The sequence below is a fragment of the Daphnia pulicaria genome, chromosome 8 (assembly GCF_021234035.1).
Source record: "Daphnia pulicaria isolate SC F1-1A chromosome 8, SC_F0-13Bv2, whole genome shotgun sequence".
In the NCBI taxonomy this organism is placed as follows: Eukaryota; Metazoa; Arthropoda; class Branchiopoda; order Diplostraca; family Daphniidae; genus Daphnia; species Daphnia pulicaria.
In genome coordinates, this window is record NC_060920.1 from 9106780 (window position 1) to 9128795 (window position 22016).

Here is a 22016-nt window from a genome sequence, read left to right on the forward strand (position 1 = left end):
CCCATTTCTGCCTTTTCTACCTTTCATTTTCTTTTTCTTTCCTCAAAACAATCTGTAACATTTTCTCGTTTTTCTTTGGCTTTTTTACCGCCAAAAACCTTACTTTTTTGAGCTGCCGACCCCTCGCTGTTAACGACACACAACACGCGCTCGGCGAACATGTATATCCTATATAGTCTCCGCGTGCTGGCCGTGGGTGGTCGTGCCGGGATGGATATTGCCCACCCACTGTTGGGGATAATCCCCGAGCTAATAGTCCGTCGGCTATATATTTCTATTATGACGTAGTTAGACGTGGATATTATATTACCTGATCCTTTTTAACACGTCATTAGTCCCGTTAAGCTGCGGTTATCGGCGATTGGGCTAATGTAGGTGTTGACGGTCGTCGCACGTTACAAATCACGCGAGGCCACTTTCCCACAGCTAGGCAATAACTGGAAGAATCAGGTTTGAGCCTAGACTTAAATTGAGATTAATGGGTTTTAATCATAGAAAATATCAAGCGTAGTATCATTTCAAATGAATTCATAAAACCAAGTCGGCCATGCAAAGTGTTGGATTTCAACGAGTTATGTAGCCTTTTCGCAGTCATTAGATATGATCGGGATATTATCTAATGTGCATTGTCGCTCTGTAATAATAATACCAGGTTCTATATATTTGCTGGATCCTGTTTCCTATGAATCTCCACCTGCAGATTCATGTTTCATGCAGCGTTCTTATTACTTATATAATGTGACATTCGCTCTCGGCGACTATACAATATTTCTAATTAACTGGATCCAAAATATTTCAGGATAAAGAAAGATCGTATCTTTTACACTCAGCTTCCGCCCCCCTCGTTTGATTAAAGAAAAGAAAAGTTGTTTCAGCAAAGATTGAAGCAAAAATATATAACTTTTTAAATAAGAGGAGTAAGTAAGTTGAACACACGTCATCAAAGTTTCACGATCGCAGGGGCTATAAAGTAGTATGGCTTCCGGTATAGTTTGGGAAGTGATCACGTCCTCGCTGACGTCAATTGCCGTCTGATGGATGATGATGTCACAGTTCGTAAACGTTTCATATTCGCTATCGCACATTGAACCGCTCGCTCACCCCCCGTATCGCCGACCCTGTAAATATTTGAGACATTAATGAAACCCTCGTAGCACGTTCCGAGGAAAAGCGAAAATGATCAAGTCACTCATCTCCGCTGCATATTATTTACAATTGCATAACTGCGGCGGCACATATTAGTTTTGAGTTAATTTGTTCTCTTCTGCCATGTCGCATTCGATTTGAAGTGGATGGATGTGGATCATCAATCGTTGCTGGGCGATTTGAGGTACGCATTTCCATCCGGTTGAGTGCGTTCATGTTCTCCAAAGTTTTGGGTTGTTACCCGGAGTAGTGACACACTTGGCATTAAAGACGTCGGTTTCCTTAACATCTCAGGGAATTGAAGCCTTACTCGTCGTGTCAGTTAAAGAGCTACAAAATTTCATTATAGTTATATTATTGTAGAGATTATAAATCATATGATTTTTACATACCACATTAGTTAGTAGCGAAAAACTATTGACTGTTTTTATTTGGTGATCTGACATTTAAAGTTTGGTTTCCTATTTAGTGCACACATTTTGAGAATTAATTAATAACAGCCCAATAATTTGACTAATCACTATTGTTCTTTGTGAGCCCTATTGGGACAAAAAAATCTACTTGATTAATTATCTTTGTTTCCATTAGTCAATCCCTCAATCAGGCAGCAAAAAAACAAGAATTTGGGGTAAAAGTGACATTAATTGCCCAATTACTAGATTATTATTTCTCAACTAACTCACATTATTAGAAAATCTTAGTAATCTTTTACTCTTTCATTTTTCTTGTAACAAATTTTCTCAACACCACACACCATTTTCTTTCTCGGACATTACTCATCCCGACGTTTCCACGTTGTCAAATACCACCACGAACAATATTTATAATTGAATAACAATAATTTAATCTAAATTATGGTCAGTAGATTAAAGAGTTTTATTTAAAAAATATTTATTGTACTTATCTTCGAAAAATAATAAATACATATTTAATTATTGTTGAAGTTGCAACACAGCCCCGGGTGAATTGGCGGCCCACCCCATTAGTACATTTGGCCTCATTGAAGTATTGTTCGTCGGTGAAGCAGTTTGATGATAATTTTCTTGTGATCATTTCGCGCCTTTTTTCACGATTTCTCATTACTTGATGGACCATTAAGTATTTTGAGGCCAAATTTCATTTGAGTAAGTTTCCATTTCTACCCATATTTTTTTTGTATTGTGGACTGTATTGAATTTCAAATCACACAGTTATTGATTTGGAATATCCTCTTTTTCTTGGCCTATAAATAACAGTTGTTATCGAAAAAAACTATTTCCCCATAGTTTTGATATGGTGTGGACAAGAGTTGTCACGACAGCTGTAATTGTTTTCCAACCTTTAATTGCATAGCTAAATCTTACGTAAACGCACTGTACTTTCCCGATTCTACATGTGTTCCTCGAATTCCCTTTTATCACATCGACTGTTGACAAGCTCGTGGCATAAATCTGTTCTCCGGTGGCGACGCCACATCGTTGCTAGGTGAGGGTGCAGGCTTGTCTGTTGCAGACGCACTTAACATAAATTGAAATCTAGTGTACATCCGTCAGACTAGAACGCGCGGTCATCAGTGGGGATTTCCATTTTCTCAGTTTCCTAGTAGCTGATTTAAGCACTTATGGAGGTTGATGAGTATACCTCGGACATGGCAGTGGCAAGATGATTGTCTTGATAAAGTCTTGTTTTTTTCCCCTTTTCTACGCTCAAACAGCATCTCGCAATCGCATTAGCGAGTGGGAAGTGGTCAGCAGCACCGATGGGGGGGGGGGGTATTCGGATAAGTTCCCCTCTTGATTCTCATCATCCCGGCTAATTAATTTGAGTTGCATTTTCTCGGACCGTCTTTAGTATCGCATTAGTGGCGAGCGAGAAAGAGCTCTCTGTTTGTGATAGATGGCCCTCACAAACAAAATCACTGGTGGTCAGATTGCTTCTCGTATCTCTTGATTTTCTGTATAACTCGCAAATCAAATTACAAAATGTCAGATTGGGGCGTCCGCTAATTATGACAGTCTAGTTCAGTGTTTATAGTAGAAATTTTCCTTGAACATAATTAAATAATCCAGCATTATCTGTTACTTAAAATGCCATCATCATCAATCATGTTCCTTGAACCATTATGAAATGGCGTTCGAGTTAGTAAGTTGTTTTTTTTTGTTTTCTGCGACCGATGTTTCCGTCTAGAAAAACATTTTCTTGTAATAAGAACGCCCCTTGGTAATCGACGCAACGTAAACATTTCCAACCATCTTAGTCTCTGCCTGTTGGATCTCAACAGGCCCGGGCAACTAGAAAAGCCCCACTTTCTCTACATTGTTTGAATGCTCTTAGCATCCTACACTCGTCAATTTTCATGTAACTGTAGTCTGATGTAAATAATATCTCGATTGTAATTAGTGTGTCTAGAGGTCTTCATAGGATAGCCATTGACCCCACCGTTAGTCTGTGCTCATTTCTTTCCCTCAGTGAGGAGCTGTTTCATAAAAGGGTAAAGGTAAAAGAAAAAAAGATCCTGGTGGGAATTCTCCTGAGAGACTTTTTGACCTTTTGGCGCAGACTAATACGGCACGTTTGCTATACACTTTATCTGTATATATCTGAGGCTCTTTTCTTCTTCCCCCCTTGTCGTGTCAGTGATTAGGAGCTGGCTCCTCCTGAGCAGGTCGTGATGATGCGCATTCTCGGAAGGCCGAAAGGTCGACAGAAGCTATTGACAAGATTTTCGTACATCATTCAATCATACAACGCGCCATTTCCTGTATGTGTCTGTTATACCCCGGCGTTAACATCTCTCAACTATGTGTGTACGCTATAGTAGTAGTGTGTCTTGTGTATTGTACGAGTGTGACCGACTTCTAACGTTGCTCCTTTTGTCTGTCGTTTTTTTTTACAGTGAAACGGGCCAAGTTCGCGGGACCAAGTGGTGAGTCTTATCACGTTCTTTCCTTTTGTGCTGTCGGTTTGATGTCATCGTCTACTTCTTCTACTGGCTCTTTTCTTGCTTTTCTTCACGCGGCCATCACTCACGACACACCAGACCACACACACACACACACTAAAAGGAACAGAAAAACTTTTAACGCATTACGCCCCCGCTGATGCGGGATTGATCCCTTTTGATTTCCGCGCGGGAATTTTTTTTTCTTTTTTGACATTCTAAATTTCAGGCTCGGCGTTCAAATGTATGCAGGGCCGCTCTGATTAGGCGAAGAGAGTTTCCTTTGTTTTCCTTTTTTTTTTTACGATTGTTACGACATTCTCCATTTCCAGCTGTTTCACGCTGATAATGGATGCGCATCGGGAGTCATTTCCATTTTCCCGCCGCGCTGCGTCTGATGTGCACCGAAAGAGAGGGGGGGGGGGAACGAACAGAGTAAACGGCATTGCGTCAACAGTTTATCGATCTATGCGAGATGGTTCAATGTCAGCAAACGCCCCTGATGCCACCAGCACCACCACCTTCCACTCCCGAAAAAATTGCTCGCTTTTTCCAACGACAGAGAAGACGTTCTCTTATTATTAAGACTTGCAGACGTTCAGGTTATACAGAGCAGACAAGTTGCAATTGATTTATTTTGGAACCCCGACGTTCCCGACGAACCCCGTTTATATTCAGACGCAGCCCAGGGAGGGAGTGAGAGTATATAGAAGAAACTTGGGGGCCCTACATATATATAGATCTGCTCGTAGATTTGGTTTCCAAAACACTGAACGACCGATGTTTGCCGTCGTCTTCATTGCGCCGACAAAAAACAATTACCGAGTCGCGAAGAAGACTCGAAACTTGTTTGTTTCATTTCCCCCTTGGTTGGTTCGTTTGATCTTTTGTCATAGGTATTAAAGAGAGCCTTTCAGCGTGGATGCTCAGAGCAATAAGCGTGTCTAGGAGAGAGTGAAAGAGGGGGGGCAGTCTGTTTCTACGTATATACATCATCAAGGTAAAAGCAAACCGTTGCGTCAATGGCAATGGCTCTCAAAAAGGTCAGTAAGAAACAGCTGGCCACCACCTCCGCAAGTGTATGAAGGAAATTGAATCGGAGATAAAGGAAGCCGTCGAGGATCGCTTTTTCTCGATTGTGTGTGTGTGTGTGTGTGTGTAATGTCGCCGGGGCCAACACTGCTCCATGATTACTCTACTTCCCTTTCTTTTATGTGATAGTGCCTATAACTATAGTATACTATATGGTTTGTCGATTGTGTTATGTTTGACCCGTGTAAACATACGATGCCTAGCGTCGTATACGTCGTCGTTCTTCTTTTTCCCAAGTATTATTGCGTCGTAATATACCTTTTGTATAAAACTGCCTGTGACCCAGAATGGGTGATAGTCAAATGGGGACAATGTTCCCACGGAAGGTAGTTGCTCATATTCGTTTGTCCACTTATCGTGTTTTCTTTTCTTTTCAATTTTTCGTTTTCGGTTCACAACAACACAGCCAACCAGCTCAACACGTACGTGACTCTCCAATTGCAAAATGTCAAGTCCACCACGATCACCGTCAAGGGGGCCAATCCCGCTTGGGAACAAGACTTTCTATTGTAAGTCACCATTTTTCCTACAATTATATTTCTAGACTTCAGTCTGAGTAGTAGACTTGATTTTCATATAGAGAGTTTCCTCGTTCCTTGATTATTGGAACCGCCTTGATGTTTGTTGAAGTCTCTCTCTCTCTATATTTATACTATAGCTACATACGTAGTTTTGTATTTGATGTTATCATAAAACCTGCATAATAAGAAATGCGCTTTGAATTGGCAAGTCCGTCCGGGAAAGGTCCCGTTATCTCGTCTGTGTGTAGTATCTAGCCAATAGATCAATAATTCGTCCGCCGTCCATATTAAAGTGATGTTGGCCAAACTGGCGAAAGCGGAGAACTGCAGGCGTCGCTCGCTGAAATTGATAGATCCGATTGACTGTGTTGTCATTGCGTTTGCGTGTCACGAAACCCGCACGACCCGCCTCTTTATTCAACGGTCACTCCGCGCCATCTCAGCCGGGCTCGATACAGTCTTGTGTAAAGGGCGAGTTGGCGCAGTTCGACGCCATAACGAGTCTTTTACATCCGACGTCAAACGACGGGTCCCGAAATTGAATAATATCACACGAGAGCTGCTGCCCCCCCCCCAAAGAAGAAGTTATTCGGTTGAGGCAATAAGAAATAAAAAAAGATTGAGCTGGTGTCGACTGACGTCATCGCCGCGAGCTGGACGGACGGCTATTGTGCGCTGTGTGCGATATACACGTACAAAAGGCTTACAGAAGCCGCGTTTAGAAATGTAGGTCAATATACTCTGGCAGATCGGGACCTTTTTGCGCGTGTAACGATGTTGACAACTTATTGGGTCGCATCGCAAAAGCATCGACGGGGGGGGGGGGGGTAACAAAAGTTTTCCAATCCAGCGGACTTTAGGTTTATCGGTTTGGACTGTTCCTTTTATTGCTTCACGAAAAACGAACGTTCAAAAAAGAAAGTTTGCTTTCAGGGTTGTGCGGTTTGATTTTTGGGGGTTTCTATCTGTTGAAAACAATTAATTTTTCGTTTGAATTGACTTGGGCGTAAACAGATACATGTTAGTCGATTGTTTTTAATTGCGTCGCCTAAAAGAAAATTGGGGGCACTTCTTTCATCTGTTTAATATCTAAAGCGCGATGTTGGTGACACTGTGACCCGGTCATCTGATGGATCACGATTGGACGCTGTCATTGCTGGGTGCTGGCGTGTCGCCTGACACGCCAACCCACCTTTTGGACGAGAAAACGACGGTCAACTGTTATTGTATGTCGTGTGTCGCGCCATACACAAACGGGTCTGGGCTCTATAGCCGCGTGTGTCTTATGGGCGAACGCGCTGAAAAGCCCTCGAAAAAGAAAACAATTGAAAATATATCACGACACAAAAGTAAGCCGATATAGTCATGTCCGGTTTGTCTAGATTCATGAACGATTGGCATTTCCTTGGCAAAATGAAATACATATAGGCCCAGCGGAGAGCGTCGCTGTCCCGTACAATGTAGGTCACCAATGAGAAGCTATCAATTGCGACGACCTTTGAGCGTGCCACAAAGCCACCAACTTATCGCGTGGGATCGGATGGCAAGGTTCTCCACGTTAGAAACAAAACAAAAAACCGTCGCAAGAGTTTCTGCAATAACAACTTGCCTCCACCCACCAGAAAAATACAAAATGGAACGAAAGAAGGCCATCAGTGGTATACACAAAAGGAACAAACAGAACAAAGGGGGCGGGGGGCTGAGAGCCAGACGGCCGGAACTGTTGGCAAAGGAATCACATCGGAGCCACACACACACACAAAAAAGGAGAAAAATCAAAGGAAAGACGATCGATGTAGAAAGTGCTGAGTGCTGGTCGAGTGAGCCTGGGAAGTGACGCACGTCTACAGCCCAGTTCCTACTTGACAAACTAAAACTACACCGCTAGTAGTAGTCGTAGTAGTACTATGGTGTAAACTGTAAAGACTCTCTTAGACACTGTAGGTTTTTCGACACCTCGTAGTTGTTGGGCGAAATAAAAGGCGAATCGTGTAAAGCCCCAGTGTGTAATACCCTGTGAAAATGAAGGGAACTCATCCGGCGTTCACGAAAGAGATAGCAGGGGGGCGATCTTCGGGACTTGCCAATGTGAAAATGTCGATCGAATGTATATAGTTTCGTTCCACATGTTCCTCCCCCCCTCTCAGCACGATTTCCTTTATACGCCTCCCCCCGAAGGTTTGAGCCGAGTGGGAAATCTAGCGCTTGTTTGGCGATGCCATCGAACTTTTTTTTTTTTTGCATTATTCACGAAGCCCCTTTGATTGCCTTTTGAAAACAGTTCCGTCGTCAACAGAAGGTGGATATAAATATAGTATCGGTGTCTATCTATAGTTTCTTCCGCAGAGCAGCTTGCAGGCTATAGGATTCTAATAAAGGCTTCTCAGACTTTTATTTTATTTTTATTTTTCCTCGACTCACTACGGTGTAAAATCCTTGCCTGGATGTGAATAAGGCGATCAGCGCTGGGCAATTTGTTTTCTTCCTCGGCAATCAGATAAAAATCGATCTAGTTATTCCGACGATTTTCAAACAGATATACGTACGCTGATTCTGTTTTAAGAGTCGAAGCTAAGAAGGCGGGTTACTACTAGAGAAAGATATTTTTTTTTTTTCATTTATTAATCATCAACTGTGTGTCTCGCGTGTCAGCTTTGAGGATCAGCGTAACAGAGACAAGTCATCACATCAAAACTATAATGCCAATGAATATGCCAATTAGACGGGGCAGATAGAAGCAGACTGACAGTCACAGAAATCTACCAGCGAGACGACTAGCATATTGGCGTAGGTGGGACAAAGCCGTAAAACACGCTAGCTACTTAAATAATCCGCATTAAAATTGTTAGAGCAAGTGGGTGGGAGGCGAAACTAAGGTTTCGGATGCAGCAGCTGGATGGACGGATTCGGGCTTGAGTTTGTAATTTGCCTTAGGTCGCCGGAGACTTTGAGAGAGAGAGATAGATGCGCAGTATACATTGCAACTGCGTTAAATTGGCCAAAGTTTCATTCGTAGATGTAGAGCCACAATCTTTAAGTGTAATATCATCTTGGAAGAGCGCACCACTTCCGACGGAAGTTCCCGCTCGAAACTCCACCCATGTGTGAAGCATTTGGCACGCCGAAATGATCGGGATTTTCTCCATTGGGTTGCGGAAACAGATCATTAGCGAAGAACAATAAAGATGATTGCGGCAGGGCTCCGACAAGCCGTATAAACTCGTCATTATGTAGGAGAAGCCAGATATTGTTATTGGCTGTATCGCAACAGTCAACATTTAATTTGAATTTACTGGAGTTGTATTTATTTTCTCGTTATATCTCGCCCGATGATCATTTCGGCACTAAATCGTTCACCAGAAAAAAGATCACTCTATTGGCTTTCGGCTTACACGGGGGGAAGAAATTTGTTATTTAATTAAGAATGCATCGACTTTAATATACGACGCCTTTTATTTTCGCCTTGGATTACAGAGACGATATGTTTCTCATTTGTTTTCTCTGTTGTTCTTTTATTTGTTGGCCTTTCATCAAGTCTCTCTTTTTTCCGGCGACAGACTGATGGATGCTTTCTTATCGCTCTGCTCTGCCAGTCCAAAAACTAGTCACAGTATTTATAGAACGGCTCTGCTCTATTTAGCTTTTGCTGCTACAACAAAACGCTTGTAAATAATAAATTAACAAGAACGCCACCGAGCCCTGATGGCCTTCCGCCGTCAGCGATATATACACACTAAGCTGATATGCCCTTGCTCTACATCTCTCGTGTTTGGCAACTACTATCTCAATTCTATTCGTCTCGTTTTCCATCTTTTCTTTCGTGATGAGCGACTCGCTCATAACAAGACCTGACTCGAATGATATCATATTCAAGGGACCTTCAAGTGACTAAAGCTTTATGGCCAACTTCCATATAATACCCGACCCGCTGTTGCAGCGCTCTGCAACAATCGACGCTCATTTCCAGGAACAAACTTTTCAACGGGTTTGCTTGATGATTCGCTCAGGGATATAGAGTCTGAACTGTGAACGACTATGTCTGCCATTATACTCTGTGCATTACAATATTATTCTATAGCACGCGCAACGTATACTCTACAGTGTAGATAGTAGAACTGAGGCAGTATTGCGCATAATGTATTCATGCAAACTCGAGTTTTCTCCGCAATGAAATCAGCATCACAAAACGCGTGCTTCGGGCAATTTTCCCGGGCTGTGTTTCAAAGGAGAAGTGACGTTGCCGTTTGATATGACGCTCAGACAAACTTGATCCAATTAGAAGTTGCTTTAAGATTCATTTCGTCGAGAAAAACTAAAATATGGCGATCTACGTGATCCTACATGTATCTTTAAGAATTGATTTGGAATATTTTTAGACGATATGTAGACGTGAAACATTTCAACATCCTACAAATGAATTTCAGATGATGCCTCTTGTAATAAATAGCAAATAATCTAAGTACATGACCTATAGATAATCAATGTGCAAGATTGTGAATGCTCGCTTCTAACTGTTTGCTTTTCTGTTCTGTATGTATACTCAGCGAGACCAACTGTCTGGACACGGGTCTACTCATCGAAGTCTGGAACAAAGGGCTCATTTGGGACAAAGCCATGGGACACTACTGGCTTCCACTTCACCAAGTCCCCTACTCAAACGAAGTATATACTGCCGCCATCATTTCTTGTGGAATTATCCTCGGTTCTCTGCTCTCTCTCTAGCTCGACTCTGTCATTATCTTTAACGCACGACATCCTTTCGTGCGTAACTCTTATATCGTTCCCTAGTTGGTGCAGCTGATGTCGTGAGTGTAGGACAGATTGTTCTTAATTTGACTCAACTTGGATTAAGTCGAACGCAGGGCATGGCCGAAAACAATCTCGCCCGTGAGCGATGGAGGGAGGAAATGCGTACACGCAGAATTGCATCTGTACAACTGTATATTGGGTTTCTACACTACTGACTGGGTCTTCCCTAGATGTAAATAGAGATCCGCTCGTGCGGTATTAACAATTGATCAAATCGTAGTGCCACCGAAAACTCACGCACATCGCACCGGGCCGGCCCTCCTTTTCAAATTAGTTTGAATCCTGATCGTTGGAGCTAAAAGAAATCGATTGGACAGGAAGAACCCTTCCGCTTCTCCCTCCACCCCTTTAATTCAACTTTTATTTTACCGAAGCGGATGGCAGCTCAGTACATTAGACAATCTGATGAAACCTAAAGTTGACTTCTTATCCTGTGTCTGATATTTCTTAGAGGTGACAGGGGCCAATAACGTGTAGGAATCAGTATAACGCGGGGTGTTTCTTGTGTAGAAGGGACACAGCTAGACTCCAGTCGCTCCCCTGTCTAGCAGCATAACGTCCATGGGCTAGAGTTCGTCGAAACGGTAAGATTTTCTCGGTTTTGAATGTGCGGACGTGAGCGGACGAGAGGCCAGTGGTTGTCAACGCATTACCAGTTTGAGCTGGGGGGGGGGGGGGGAGTGTACATCACCAATCCTATTAGTCCATCCTTCTTGGTGCCCTATCTTGGCTTTCCCTTCGTTTTTGTCGTCCCACGTACGGCTCTTTTGCCTCTTCTCAATTATTTCTCTATCTTCTTACCACCTTAGCCCCTCATAAAAGCCAGGGCACAGACACACTATATATTGCCGTCGTTATATATCCTCATCTTCCACTCCCCCCCCCCCTCCTGGTTCGTCCCTCCTGTTTTCAGTCCTGACGCATCAATGGCAGTCTTCATACTACTCTAGTCGGTAAACAAGCCAGATCGCCTAGTCAGCACTTAACGGGCCTTCTATTCGCATCCAATTCGTTAGAGTTCGCTAGTCGCCTGCATTCAGCAACTGGGAGACAATTGACCAAGTGACTCTCGTTAGTAACTTTCTCCTTCTCTCTCTATGCGGACCCCTCTTCCAGTTGCTTGCCCGAAAGCCAATCGATAGAAATCGAGCCAAGCGATCCCCCCGATCCCGTCAAACCACCAACCCGTCATGTGAATTTTCTTGACGGATGAATAGAGTTGGCGATAAAGTGACCGCCAGAATTTTGTACCAACTAAAACACCCGTTCTTTACCGCGGGTCTAAGCAGGAAGGAACCGGTCAGTGGATGTCGCTGGATGCAGAGCAGATCATGGAAAACGGAGTGGTGGTCGGGACCCGAAATCCCACTGGCGATTACCTTCTCATCGACTGCCGCTTCGAATTGCCTTACGGTAAAGCTTTTCATAGCCCTAATAGCTATATATCATTACAATCTCCGTATCTCGTCATCCAGCTTTGTTGGTCATGTCGCACATCTATACACTTATATACTATAATCTTCTAGCAAGCTGTCGAGCCATCAAAGTAGTTCTGGGACATTGTCGTAGTGACGGTTGTCCAGTTTTTTTTTTGTCTTTTTTTTTTGTATCCACAAGTTGCCCTTTTTTATAGTTTAACTGCGTGTTACGCACTATACCCCAAAGGCAGTTTAGTAGTAAATGACATGTCACTCATACTCGGGGTAAATATCCACCATTGTGTCTCGTGAAACTCTGAATCTTGTAGCCGATGTAAACCTTCTAGTTTTGCTCAGACGCTTAGCCGATTAAGTTTGATTGAGACATTGATGAAAGAAATTGATTGTTTCTTTGGATATCCTTCAGAGCTAAAAGCAATTGCGATTCTTTTTTTTAGTACTATCTTTTATTTTCCCACTAACAATTCTAATTAAAAAATAAGAAAAAAAATTGTCATAAAAACCAAAATCTACCACACAAATAAATAAAGACTCTGAAGACGTGGACCCCGGCGGGATGCAGCGTAAGTTGGAGGCATACAACCACGTGCTGGACCAAGAGATGTCGTCGATGCGAGACGGCGGAAGGCGGCGCCAGCAACAATTCCTCATTCACTGTACGTATTTCTAATCCATTGCGGCCGCAAAGCTCGCAACCAAAAAACAAAAACAAAATCTTTATAATACCAGAGCGGCTGTACTGCATGTTTCCATGGAAATGGGCGTGATTATATAGTGTCAGTCACTCGGCCATCATAGTCAGTTGTCGGGCATTGTACAATAAGTTTCAACTCCGAAGGAAAGCTGCAGAGGAAGTTTCATTATCCCCGAGGAGTCGGTTTTACCCTCCACCATCTCCCTGTTCATATTTTAATAATAATTGACTGGCAAGCAAGGAAAATGGAAGCAGAGGCTAAACTTGAAGACGTAGAGAGGATTCTTAGAAAGGAACAATCTCATCAAAAGTCCGTGTTTCAATCAAAACGATGTATAATGTGAAGTCTTACCAGCGCCATTAAGGCTGCATAATCCTTTGCTCCCGCAGTGCCGTAGAGCCAACCATTTGCCCTCTTCTTTTAATCAAAATAAATAATCCTTGTGGTCTTGCGTACAATACTCGAAGCTCTCTAAATATACCCCTTATCGATTGATGTCGAGATTTTTCCTCCCTATAGTAACAACATCAAAAACCCTTTTCCTTAAACACATCCCTAAAAAAAAAAAAAAAAATAAATAAATTTGGTTTTATGCCATATTGAGATTCTTTTTTCCCCCTCTAGTTTTTTTCCTCCTTCGCACAATGCCAGTCAACTTATTAGATATAGTGCCCATTGGATTTTCTCGTCGAATCGAGGTTTTATGGAGCTCGTATATAAGAACCCTCTTTTGTAGTAGTTTCTGCTATTGTTGTCTTCTTTGGTTGTTTTGTTTTCTACGCGGGGGGCGGAATTATTGGAAATGGCCGAGAGGCATACGGACCGACGACTGCTGGCTGGCAGCACAAAAGCTCGCCACATCGCCATCGATCGCTGTGCAGATATGACGAAATAAAAGTCTTGGGGCTCAATAATCGCTTCACCGTCGAGTTTTCAGCGCAATCAATAGAGAGAGTGAGAGATGCAGGCGATCATCGTCCGGAAAACACCAGCAACGCTCGTTTACAGTTCATCGATGCGCCATTATCTCATTAGTTTGATCACTGATCCCCATCTATTGCAGCACCGTCACTAATTGCTTTTTCGCTGTACTGCAAGACTTTTCCTTAGTCACTGCCTTGTCTCTTTCCTTATGTGTAGGCCTGTCGATATCCGATTATCAGCTGACTGTCAAGAAAAAAAAAATTATTCGAACTAGCAGTTTAATTTGCCAATTGAATGATTTGCATGGTTGAATAACGCCCCGCGTTGGCGATATTATTTTGCCAAGCATTTTTTCGCTTCTGTGACTAACTTGTTGATTCTTACAAAATTGATTTCCATTTAGCTGGTCTGTCGGAGGACAGCGATTACACAAGCGAGGTCAACTACCCGCTGGTCCAGCATCACGAGGCCAACGGGTCGGCCTCGCAGTACCTGAGCGTTGCTCATCAATACCCATCGCCGCAGAGATCGTCCGAAATCAGTCGGGAAAATTCGTACGAAACAAACGATACCAGTACGGATCAGCGGCATTGGGCTTACGATTATGGCGGCGGTTATCCAGCCACACAAGTATGTATAGAACACTTTTTTTTTTTCTTCCTCATTTTAAAAAGAGGGTTATAGTACCTGTAATGGAGAATTTTAAAAATTGCGTACACACTTCATGAGTGTAGTCGGTACACAAAGGAGGTATTAAAACTGGTTTTCCTTTCAGGAATGAGAACTATAAAGTTCTTTAAAGGATCATATTGTAATCCTTTTTTATTTTAAGAAAATCCAGTTTGTGTATTAAATGCGATGCGTATTTCTTTTCTGTGCTTGCAATATAGGAGGACGGTTACGATTATAATTACGACCAGTCTGAAGAAATGTATGTTCAGGCGGACCAATGGCCTCGATCTACGGAAGAGCCGTTGTATTACAACAGCAGGCCCAGTAAAGAATCCAAATCCACCAGGTAAGCATAAAAAGATCTCATTTTCGGTGGAAAACGATTCTTAAATAATTCCATGAACGGTAATTCTTAACTAATGGGTGCTGCATAGATGCCATTCCTAGTGGCTAGTTGGCATTTTTATGTCAATACATACTTTCCTATTCTATTTTCAAATCAAGGGCCTCCCCTCCCCCTCCCCCTAGTTAAAGTGTCGTCTGCTTTTCGTTTTGTTTCAATTTTCAAATCCGTTGTTAAGCCCTATGCAGACGACAGACACACCAGACCTGCCGCCATACCGGCACCTCGTGGTTCTAACACATTGATAATCACTATTTCTTGGAGATCCTACAAAAGTTTTAACATAGCACAGAATGATCTCATTCCTTTGAGTGTCGTACTTATAAAACAATCAAATCAAGTGCTTTTCTTCTGACTCTTTTTTTTCCACATTTACAGGCAATATAAGAATTCTTCCAACTGTTACGACAGGTATTCAATTTAACACATTACTCATTTATTCTACTGTTTCTTAATCGAATTGGACCTATTTTTAAACGATGAATACAGTCCCGATCGGCGCTCAGGATCAGCCAGTGAAAATCGAACCAACTTTGCCAAAGGTTGTATACAGCCAAGCACACCTAGTAAGTTTTTAGGATGATTACGATTTGAAAACTTGATTTGTTTCTTCAACGGAAAACATTTAGGTCCAAAACCAAGCCTTGCCAGACAGTCCACTCTCTATGATGAACAAGAGTCTAACAATTCAACCGAGGCTGCATACTCTCAAGGCTACACAAATTACCAACAGCCTGGCCAACAACAACAACATCAACGCCAGTCCTACCCAACTGGCAATGATGCTCAGTCAGAAGAGCAGTACAACTACTCAACAGCTGCTGGCTATGATGACTATTCTACCTACGAGCAATACGACGGTGGCGGCGGTGGCAGCGGTGGCGTTGGCACATCCGAATACGACTACAATTACGACTACAATTACGGCTACAGCGAAGGGCAGACAAACTACAATGAGAGTGGCGCCGCAGTTATCGATGACGGCAAGGAGAGCCACGGTTACGGGTACTACGACGAAACCGGATATTATTATGATGGCCAGTGGTACTCGTACGATGGCAACTACGACGCCAATTACGATGCCAACTACTCGACGGAAGACGCCACATCCAATTGGTCTCAGCAGAACTACGACGGCCAACAACAACAACAACAGCAGCAGGACCATTATGACTATTCCAACGATTACACGACACCGGTGCAACCCAATCACGTACCGGAATTGCCGGCGAAAACCACTGCTCCGCCACCTCAGAAGCAGCCACCTCAGAAATCGTCGTCCATCACAGCGCCGGCAGCCGCCATCATGAAAACGATCCTGGAAGATGCAGTTCCACTCAAACCTCTCCAGTTTTTAGGGGACATCTTCTCCAAGCGGAGTACGATGATGCATCACGGCGATCTGAGCAGCAGTGGCGGAAGCGTCGAGAGCGAACAGCCCATGGTGAGAAGGCGGGAGAGCATAGCCAGCGTCACGACGCCAACCGGCCAGGAAATGCCAGGCAACTTTGGCGGAATGAACAGCGAATCTCCTCTGATGATGGGCGAACTGGATCGGCTACAGACAGACATGTTGACTTCCAGAGGTCAGGAGGACCAACCACTCATGAATGATTACCGATCCGGTAGTGGCCCGACGATCGAACCGCTGGATCACCGCCGAGGCTCCATCCAGTCACGTTTAAGTCAAATGTCTCAGCAGTCGAGGCGGGAAAGGGCCGAACACTTCCGTCGTCGTCGTTCTTCCAGCATCTGCAGTGATCGTGATCGTGACCGTGAACACGCAAGCCCGTACAATTCGTACGACGATGAGCGGACTCCAGTGAATGAAATGAACCTCAGCCTGGACATGAACGACATGACGCCGATTGCCACCCAAGTTCCGTTTCCACCGCAGTCGCAATACAAAAGCGTTTCCTTCGAAGAAGAGGACATGTACCTGGATGAAATGGGCGACGGCGGAATGCAGTCGATCGACCAGCTGGATCAGTTGCCGCCGCCGACGACTCCGCCGCAGGATTCCGTCATATCAGCGCCGCCTGCCCCAGTCGCCCGCCCCTGTCAAAATTTGACGCCCCGTCAAAAATGGCTGTGGGCATTCAACAAGATCTGCGCTCAACTCATGGTAAGTCCCTCCTCAATTCAATTCTAGTTGATTCCTCCGCGGATTGCGTTCCGACTTGATCATCCGTCTGTCGCTGTATGCACTCGATTTAATCCATTGGAGAACGACAGTGGATGTAATGCGACACGGTTTGATGGCAATGCTATTTTCAGCGCATAACGATGTCGCTATTCAGAACCGGAATAGTCTCATTGGCCGTCGTGTGTCTAAGCTTCAAAGTGCAGACGTCGTCTCTCGGGAGAATCGATGACGCTCATCTTTATCCAGGAAGTGGTTGCATAATACTTTTGATTTGTCGTTTGTCAAGCGTCTTTTTCCGTTCCGCATCTTCGAGACTAGATGGCGTACACTCAATAGGCTCTATTATATATTGCATTGTTACATCCGTTCCGTCGTGTGTGGTTGGTTCCGCTTTTTCTGCAGCTATCTGAATCGTCCAACAGATGGCAGAAACCCCCTCCTTATGTAAGAAGAAATGGAATCTTATGCAGATCCTTTTTGATCAATAATAGAGAGAGTAAAGAGTTCTAACCCGGAAGAAGATGATGGTTTTTTCCCATTGTTGAAATCAAACCTGCAGATTTTGAAATTTGATAACAACTGGAAAAACCGTTTGGCGCGTACCGAATTTGATTCTTGGTACAATTTTTTTTCCCTCCTCCTTCTGTGCTAAATAATGAATGTCGTTGACTTTTCCTTTGAGTCTTGACAGTTCCCCTTGTCACGACTGCAATAACCACGGGTCGCTGCTTCTTGATTGAATTTGGAAAGCAATTTTCTTTCTAAAAATGTTAGTCATTCCTTATTGGGAATCTGACATTTAGAGACGACGATAAATTAATAACACACATAGCTAGCCAGCTTTTGTAATGTATTATTGATTAGAAGAGACGGGGGGAAAAAATAAAAATAAAAAGAAGTGAGAAGAGAGGACGACGTCGGTCCTCATAGCCGAAGGAATCCCGCCGGGTGTAAGTGCAATGGCGGTCGGGTCCGCCAGACTGTATATAGTGCGCCTGGTTACAACAGTCGAATGCAGTCTGCAACAGCGGGAGTCTGCGATACTCTGATGTCATTATTCAAGCCCACATGGGGCGGTACACAGCCGCAGAAGTATATCAATACAATGATAAATGTTACCGCCCTACATTGTCGACCCCATAACATTTTTCTTTTCTTTTTTTCCTTCTCTCATACGGCCCATGTCCTTACCCCCAAACTGTGTTAATCAAAGTAGACAGCCGGGTAGATTTAAGCGGAAACGATACGACATTTTACGGAAACCTGAAGCCTGATAAGCGCACTGCAGAGTGGCACGAAATTACACCAAAGTGCTTTTAACCCAGTCTATCGTGTGTGTAAATACGAGGGCAATATCCGCAAAAATAAACGACAACTAACCAAAAGAGGCGGAGAAAATGAGCGTGAGTGAGGCGTTCGGTTGTTGTGGTGTGATGGTGGCGTGTTCCATTTTATGCGGACGCTATGCGACCGCCTGTTGCGGGACCCGCGCGCTCCAGGGAGAACTTGTGTATCTCTCTCTGTGTGTGTGTGTGTGCGGGCTGTGCGGTTTTCGGTTAATCAAGTCGAGTCTCTCTTTCTTTCCTCACCGTAGTCAACACCCCCTTTTCCTGCCCTCCCAACTCCCCCCTTTTTTGTTGTATCGCTCTAACTTGCCGGGCGAGTTTCCTTCTTTTAAAAGCCGCCGATGCGCTTCCGCTTCTTCTCAGTCCGTTGACGACGTTCCCGCTGTATGTCGACACATTCATTAACTCGTTCCAGCGATCTTGTATACACATTACGTGCGCCGTTAAGCAAATCAGGACCCAAATGATATTCAACTACCGCCCCGACTACTTCTGAAAAAACTCTACCCCCTCCTCTCTACTCTTCCGTTGAAAGTGATGGTTGAACAAGTTTTCTGAATTGCCCGCGTGACAACGTTTTTTTTTGTGTGTCTGTGTGTGTGCGCGCTGCTGGTAGAAACTGAAACGAAGATGGATTGGTTATTTCCCTCTCTGAAAGCTTCGCTTTTTCCGGCGAAATCCACCAGTGCAATTCCGGTTGATCTTCCTCCGAGCAGTGCGAAGACAAGCGTCTCGGAGGCTCAGCAGACGGAAGAAGAAGATGATGTGGCGCTTCCTTCGGTAGACTACAAGGCGATGGTTGAAGATACTGACAGTCCTGCCCATAGTAAACCCAGCCATCAGCTGAGGAGACGCTCCAGTCTCTCTGATTTGGACAGTTTGTTGAAAAAGGAGCGGATCATCCGCTCCTCTGATTTGCTGACTATCGGCGAGCACGGGCCGTCCGGCAAGCGAGGCGATAGAAATGGAAGAGTTTGGTCTTTGTTGCTCGACGGGCAGCAGCAACAGCCGCTGGAGCCTTGTACGAGAGGCGGAAGCATTGGCGACATGATCAATTTAAAGTTGTACGGCAGCAACCGGAGCCTGATGAGCGGAACGAGCAGCATAGCCGAGGCGGTGCCATTGGAGACGATCCTTCGTAAAAAGACAACGCCGTCTGTCGTATCTTCGTCCAACAGCGACGACGTCTTCCGCCACCAACGCCTTGCCTCTTCCGCTCAGGAAGATACGGGTCCCATTAGCCACTCCGACAGCGTGATGGACGGCCGGATGAGTAATGGAGACTATGAGGATGATCCTTTTTGCGTCGGTTGCGGCGACGACGTTATCGTAGAGGAAGACGAACGCGAGGAATTAGAGAATGACGGTCTTTGCGAATTGAGGGCTAGCCGTCGCCCTAGAAGAACTCGGCCGCCGTCCATCACGGAACGAACCGAGAGATTGTCGATCCTCATCCGTAAACGACAGCGCCGTTGCTCACGCCACGCCGAGGACATTGCGGTAAAAAAAGATTCAAGTCGAATTTGCTAGTCCCATTCATTTCCACTTTCTCATTCAAATCGATCCTTTCCCCTCCATTGACTTGTTGAAGTTGCATCCGCCAGATGGTTCTCTCTCTCGGTCGATTTTTCTGAGTTGGGTCGTCTCCCAAGTTGTTGTACAGTGTCTCTGAAGAAGTTGAAGTTGGTACATGGGCGAGGTGGAACCAAGTTGAAGAAAAAGACTAGCAAATGCTTGTCTGACGATGCCCCGTGAATATGTTATGCGGATGTATAAAAGGATCGTTTGAGATGTTTCCCTAGGGTGGGTCCGAAGTTGCATATATAGGGTGCGTGGGTGACAGCTAGGAGACCAGCTGCAAGATTAAGTTGAGGCCAAGGGGCCAAGAAATAATCTTGGATCGATGACTCCCCACAGGTTTCTCCATCATCCTCCCATCTTCTATCCTCCTTTGACTTCTGGCCGTGACACTCGTTTCTTTTTTTATTTTCCATCCTGCCGTCTCGCTCGCCTAGAAATTTATAGCAGTTTCTTTTATTTAGTCTCCATTGTACTTAGATAGAGTGTGCGTTGAGTTGTATAACCTTCTTTATACACAGCCATCGATTAGTGTGAAAAGGTCGGACGGGTGGATTTTTTGGCGGGGTCGCCTATTATTTAATCAGCCGTTCTGGCGAAGACGAACGTAAAATCAAATAAAATTTGGTCGTTATATTTTTATGCTTGCCGTTATTGCTCTAGAGAATTATCCCCCCCCATCCAACTCATGGTCCTCACTTCCTACTCTTGTTTCAAGCAATTTTTGTTATGCGAGAGTAGAGACGGCGTCGTGTCGATCCTCCTTGAATAAAAGAATAGCGTGGGCTAAAATAAAAAGAAAAGAAAAAAAGTTGGGCAAAAAGGCGTCGAGTAGAATGGTAGGCGGTCGTAAGAGTGCTGCTGTGGACTCTCCTTCATTGTATTATTTCTAGACTTAGGCCCGTTAGGAGTGCGTGGCCGGTTGTCTCCTTCCGGCAGGATTGCAACTTTTGCAACAGTTACCACAGAGCAGCTAACGACCAAGTTGTCTATCTCCTCTTTCCCATCACTTTGGCTGGTCCCCACACACACACACACACATAGAGTTGATGACTTCTTCTGAAGAATTGCTCTTGTGCTTACACAACTTTTCGACTTGATTGTTGACGGTCCTCGGATTCTCTCTTCAAAATGGGAGACGATCCTATTTGTTCTCCATTCCTAGAAGGGAAAAAAACTCTTCTTTTCCTCCTAGTCTTTGATAAGAGAAAATGAGGCGAGTCGTGTGTATCGCCAAGAATCTACCCGCTCGTGTCGTTCCAGACGTTTCCACATTTGACTTTCTTCCGTGTTCTTTCGTAAGAAAAAGGAAAAAAAGAAAAATTGTGATATTACGACATACGTTCTCTTTCTTCTCTTCTGTGAAAAGGATATTGAGGAGCGAGGGAGGATGAAGAACTTTTTCTCCCCCCCTTTTTTTTTAAATCCTTCATCCTTTTCATTCGTGATAAATCAATCGCGCCAAAAGAGACCTATATGTCGTCGTCGTTGCTGGGGTATTCTCTGCACTCGCGTTGTGTGTATCTACGTCATGTTCTCCTCTATTGTCGTGATCGATGAACACAGGCGAACACGTCATCTCTTCAACGCTGGAAAGAGAAAATCAAATTAGAGTTACGCTACAGTATTCTATTGTTAAAGTTGACGAAGGAATAAACGTCACTCGTGACGAATCGACAATACATCTCAAAATTGATTTGGGGCTGAACATTTGCCACCACCGCCGAAAAAAAAAAATTATAATAATCTTGGGTGGGGTTTTTATTTATTGTGTCACACATGGAAGTTGCAAATTGACTGGATTTCCATTCCAGGAAAAATAACGAGCAGTTTCTTTTCTTTTTTTTTCTCATTTATCCGTGCGCTCGTAACGAAGAATGAAGGCGGACTTAAAGAGAATAGATGTGTAGGAGTATTACAAGACAGAAATAGGAAAAAGAAAAAGAGGTCTACGTACACCACATATTGACTCGTCTGTCACCTGCCGTAGGGAGGGCGGGGGGAAGAGAGGGAGTGGCCCTCATCTAATGTAATTAGGCAATATGGGCTCCACCAGCCAACAAAGCGAGTTGTCCGTTGGTTAGGATCGCTGGCTGTAGTTTTTCTTTTTTCTGTGTGTAGTTCCAATTTTAATGAGGCTCTCCCCCCTACGCCCGCAGGGCCAATTCAAATAATCAGATGTTTTTTTCCTCTCTCTCTCTCTCCCCCACTCTTTCATTCACGAACGACAAATTTTCACAGGGCATCTTGTGATTCACGGTTGTACAAAGTTGGAGACGTGTCAAAAGGGTGGGACCCACTCGACATTCAGCCACCTTACATGGG

General features: G+C 44.1%; 2 protein-coding genes and 1 long non-coding RNA gene across 4 annotated transcripts in view; 2 read left to right on the forward strand and 1 right to left on the reverse strand.

Moving 5' to 3' along the window:
* Positions 1 to 22016, forward strand: part of LOC124310854 (tyrosine-protein phosphatase 99A-like) — a 691797-nt gene that overhangs the window by 538507 nt on the left and 131274 nt on the right. The window lies entirely within an intron of this gene.
* LOC124311660 lies at positions 132 to 1916 on the reverse strand. Of its 2 annotated transcripts, XR_006910096.1 has the most exons (5): positions 1668 to 1916; positions 1539 to 1607; positions 1214 to 1476; positions 937 to 1118; positions 132 to 458 (listed from the first exon to the last, which is right to left on the reverse strand). It is a non-coding gene; the product is annotated as an uncharacterized LOC124311660 (long non-coding RNA). The 2 variants fall into 2 exon arrangements; XR_006910095.1 differs by lacking the exon at positions 132 to 458 and having other exon boundaries at positions 882 to 1118.
* On the forward strand, positions 2164 to 14170 carry LOC124311456. The gene is made up of 7 exons (XM_046775957.1): positions 2164 to 2270; positions 4022 to 4051; positions 5565 to 5667; positions 10224 to 10341; positions 11775 to 11901; positions 12458 to 12583; positions 13950 to 14170. Exons 3-7 carry the CDS (start codon positions 5604 to 5606, stop codon positions 14040 to 14042), a joined length of 528 nt encoding a protein of 175 aa, XP_046631913.1. The 5' UTR covers positions 2164 to 2270; positions 4022 to 4051; positions 5565 to 5603; the 3' UTR covers positions 14043 to 14170.

Excerpts from the sequence above, each read along its gene's own strand:
- LOC124311456 (XM_046775957.1), top strand. The coding sequence starts at position 5,604 with ATGTCAAGTCCACCACGATCACCGTCAAGGGGGCCAATCCCGCTTGGG. Across the intron at positions 10,342-11,774 it reads AAGTCCCCTACTCAAACGAA|CAGGAAGGAACCGGTCAGTG; the intron begins GTATATACTGCC and ends CGCGGGTCTAAG. Across the intron at positions 11,902-12,457 it reads CCGCTTCGAATTGCCTTACG|ACTCTGAAGACGTGGACCCC; the intron begins GTAAAGCTTTTC and ends AAATAAATAAAG.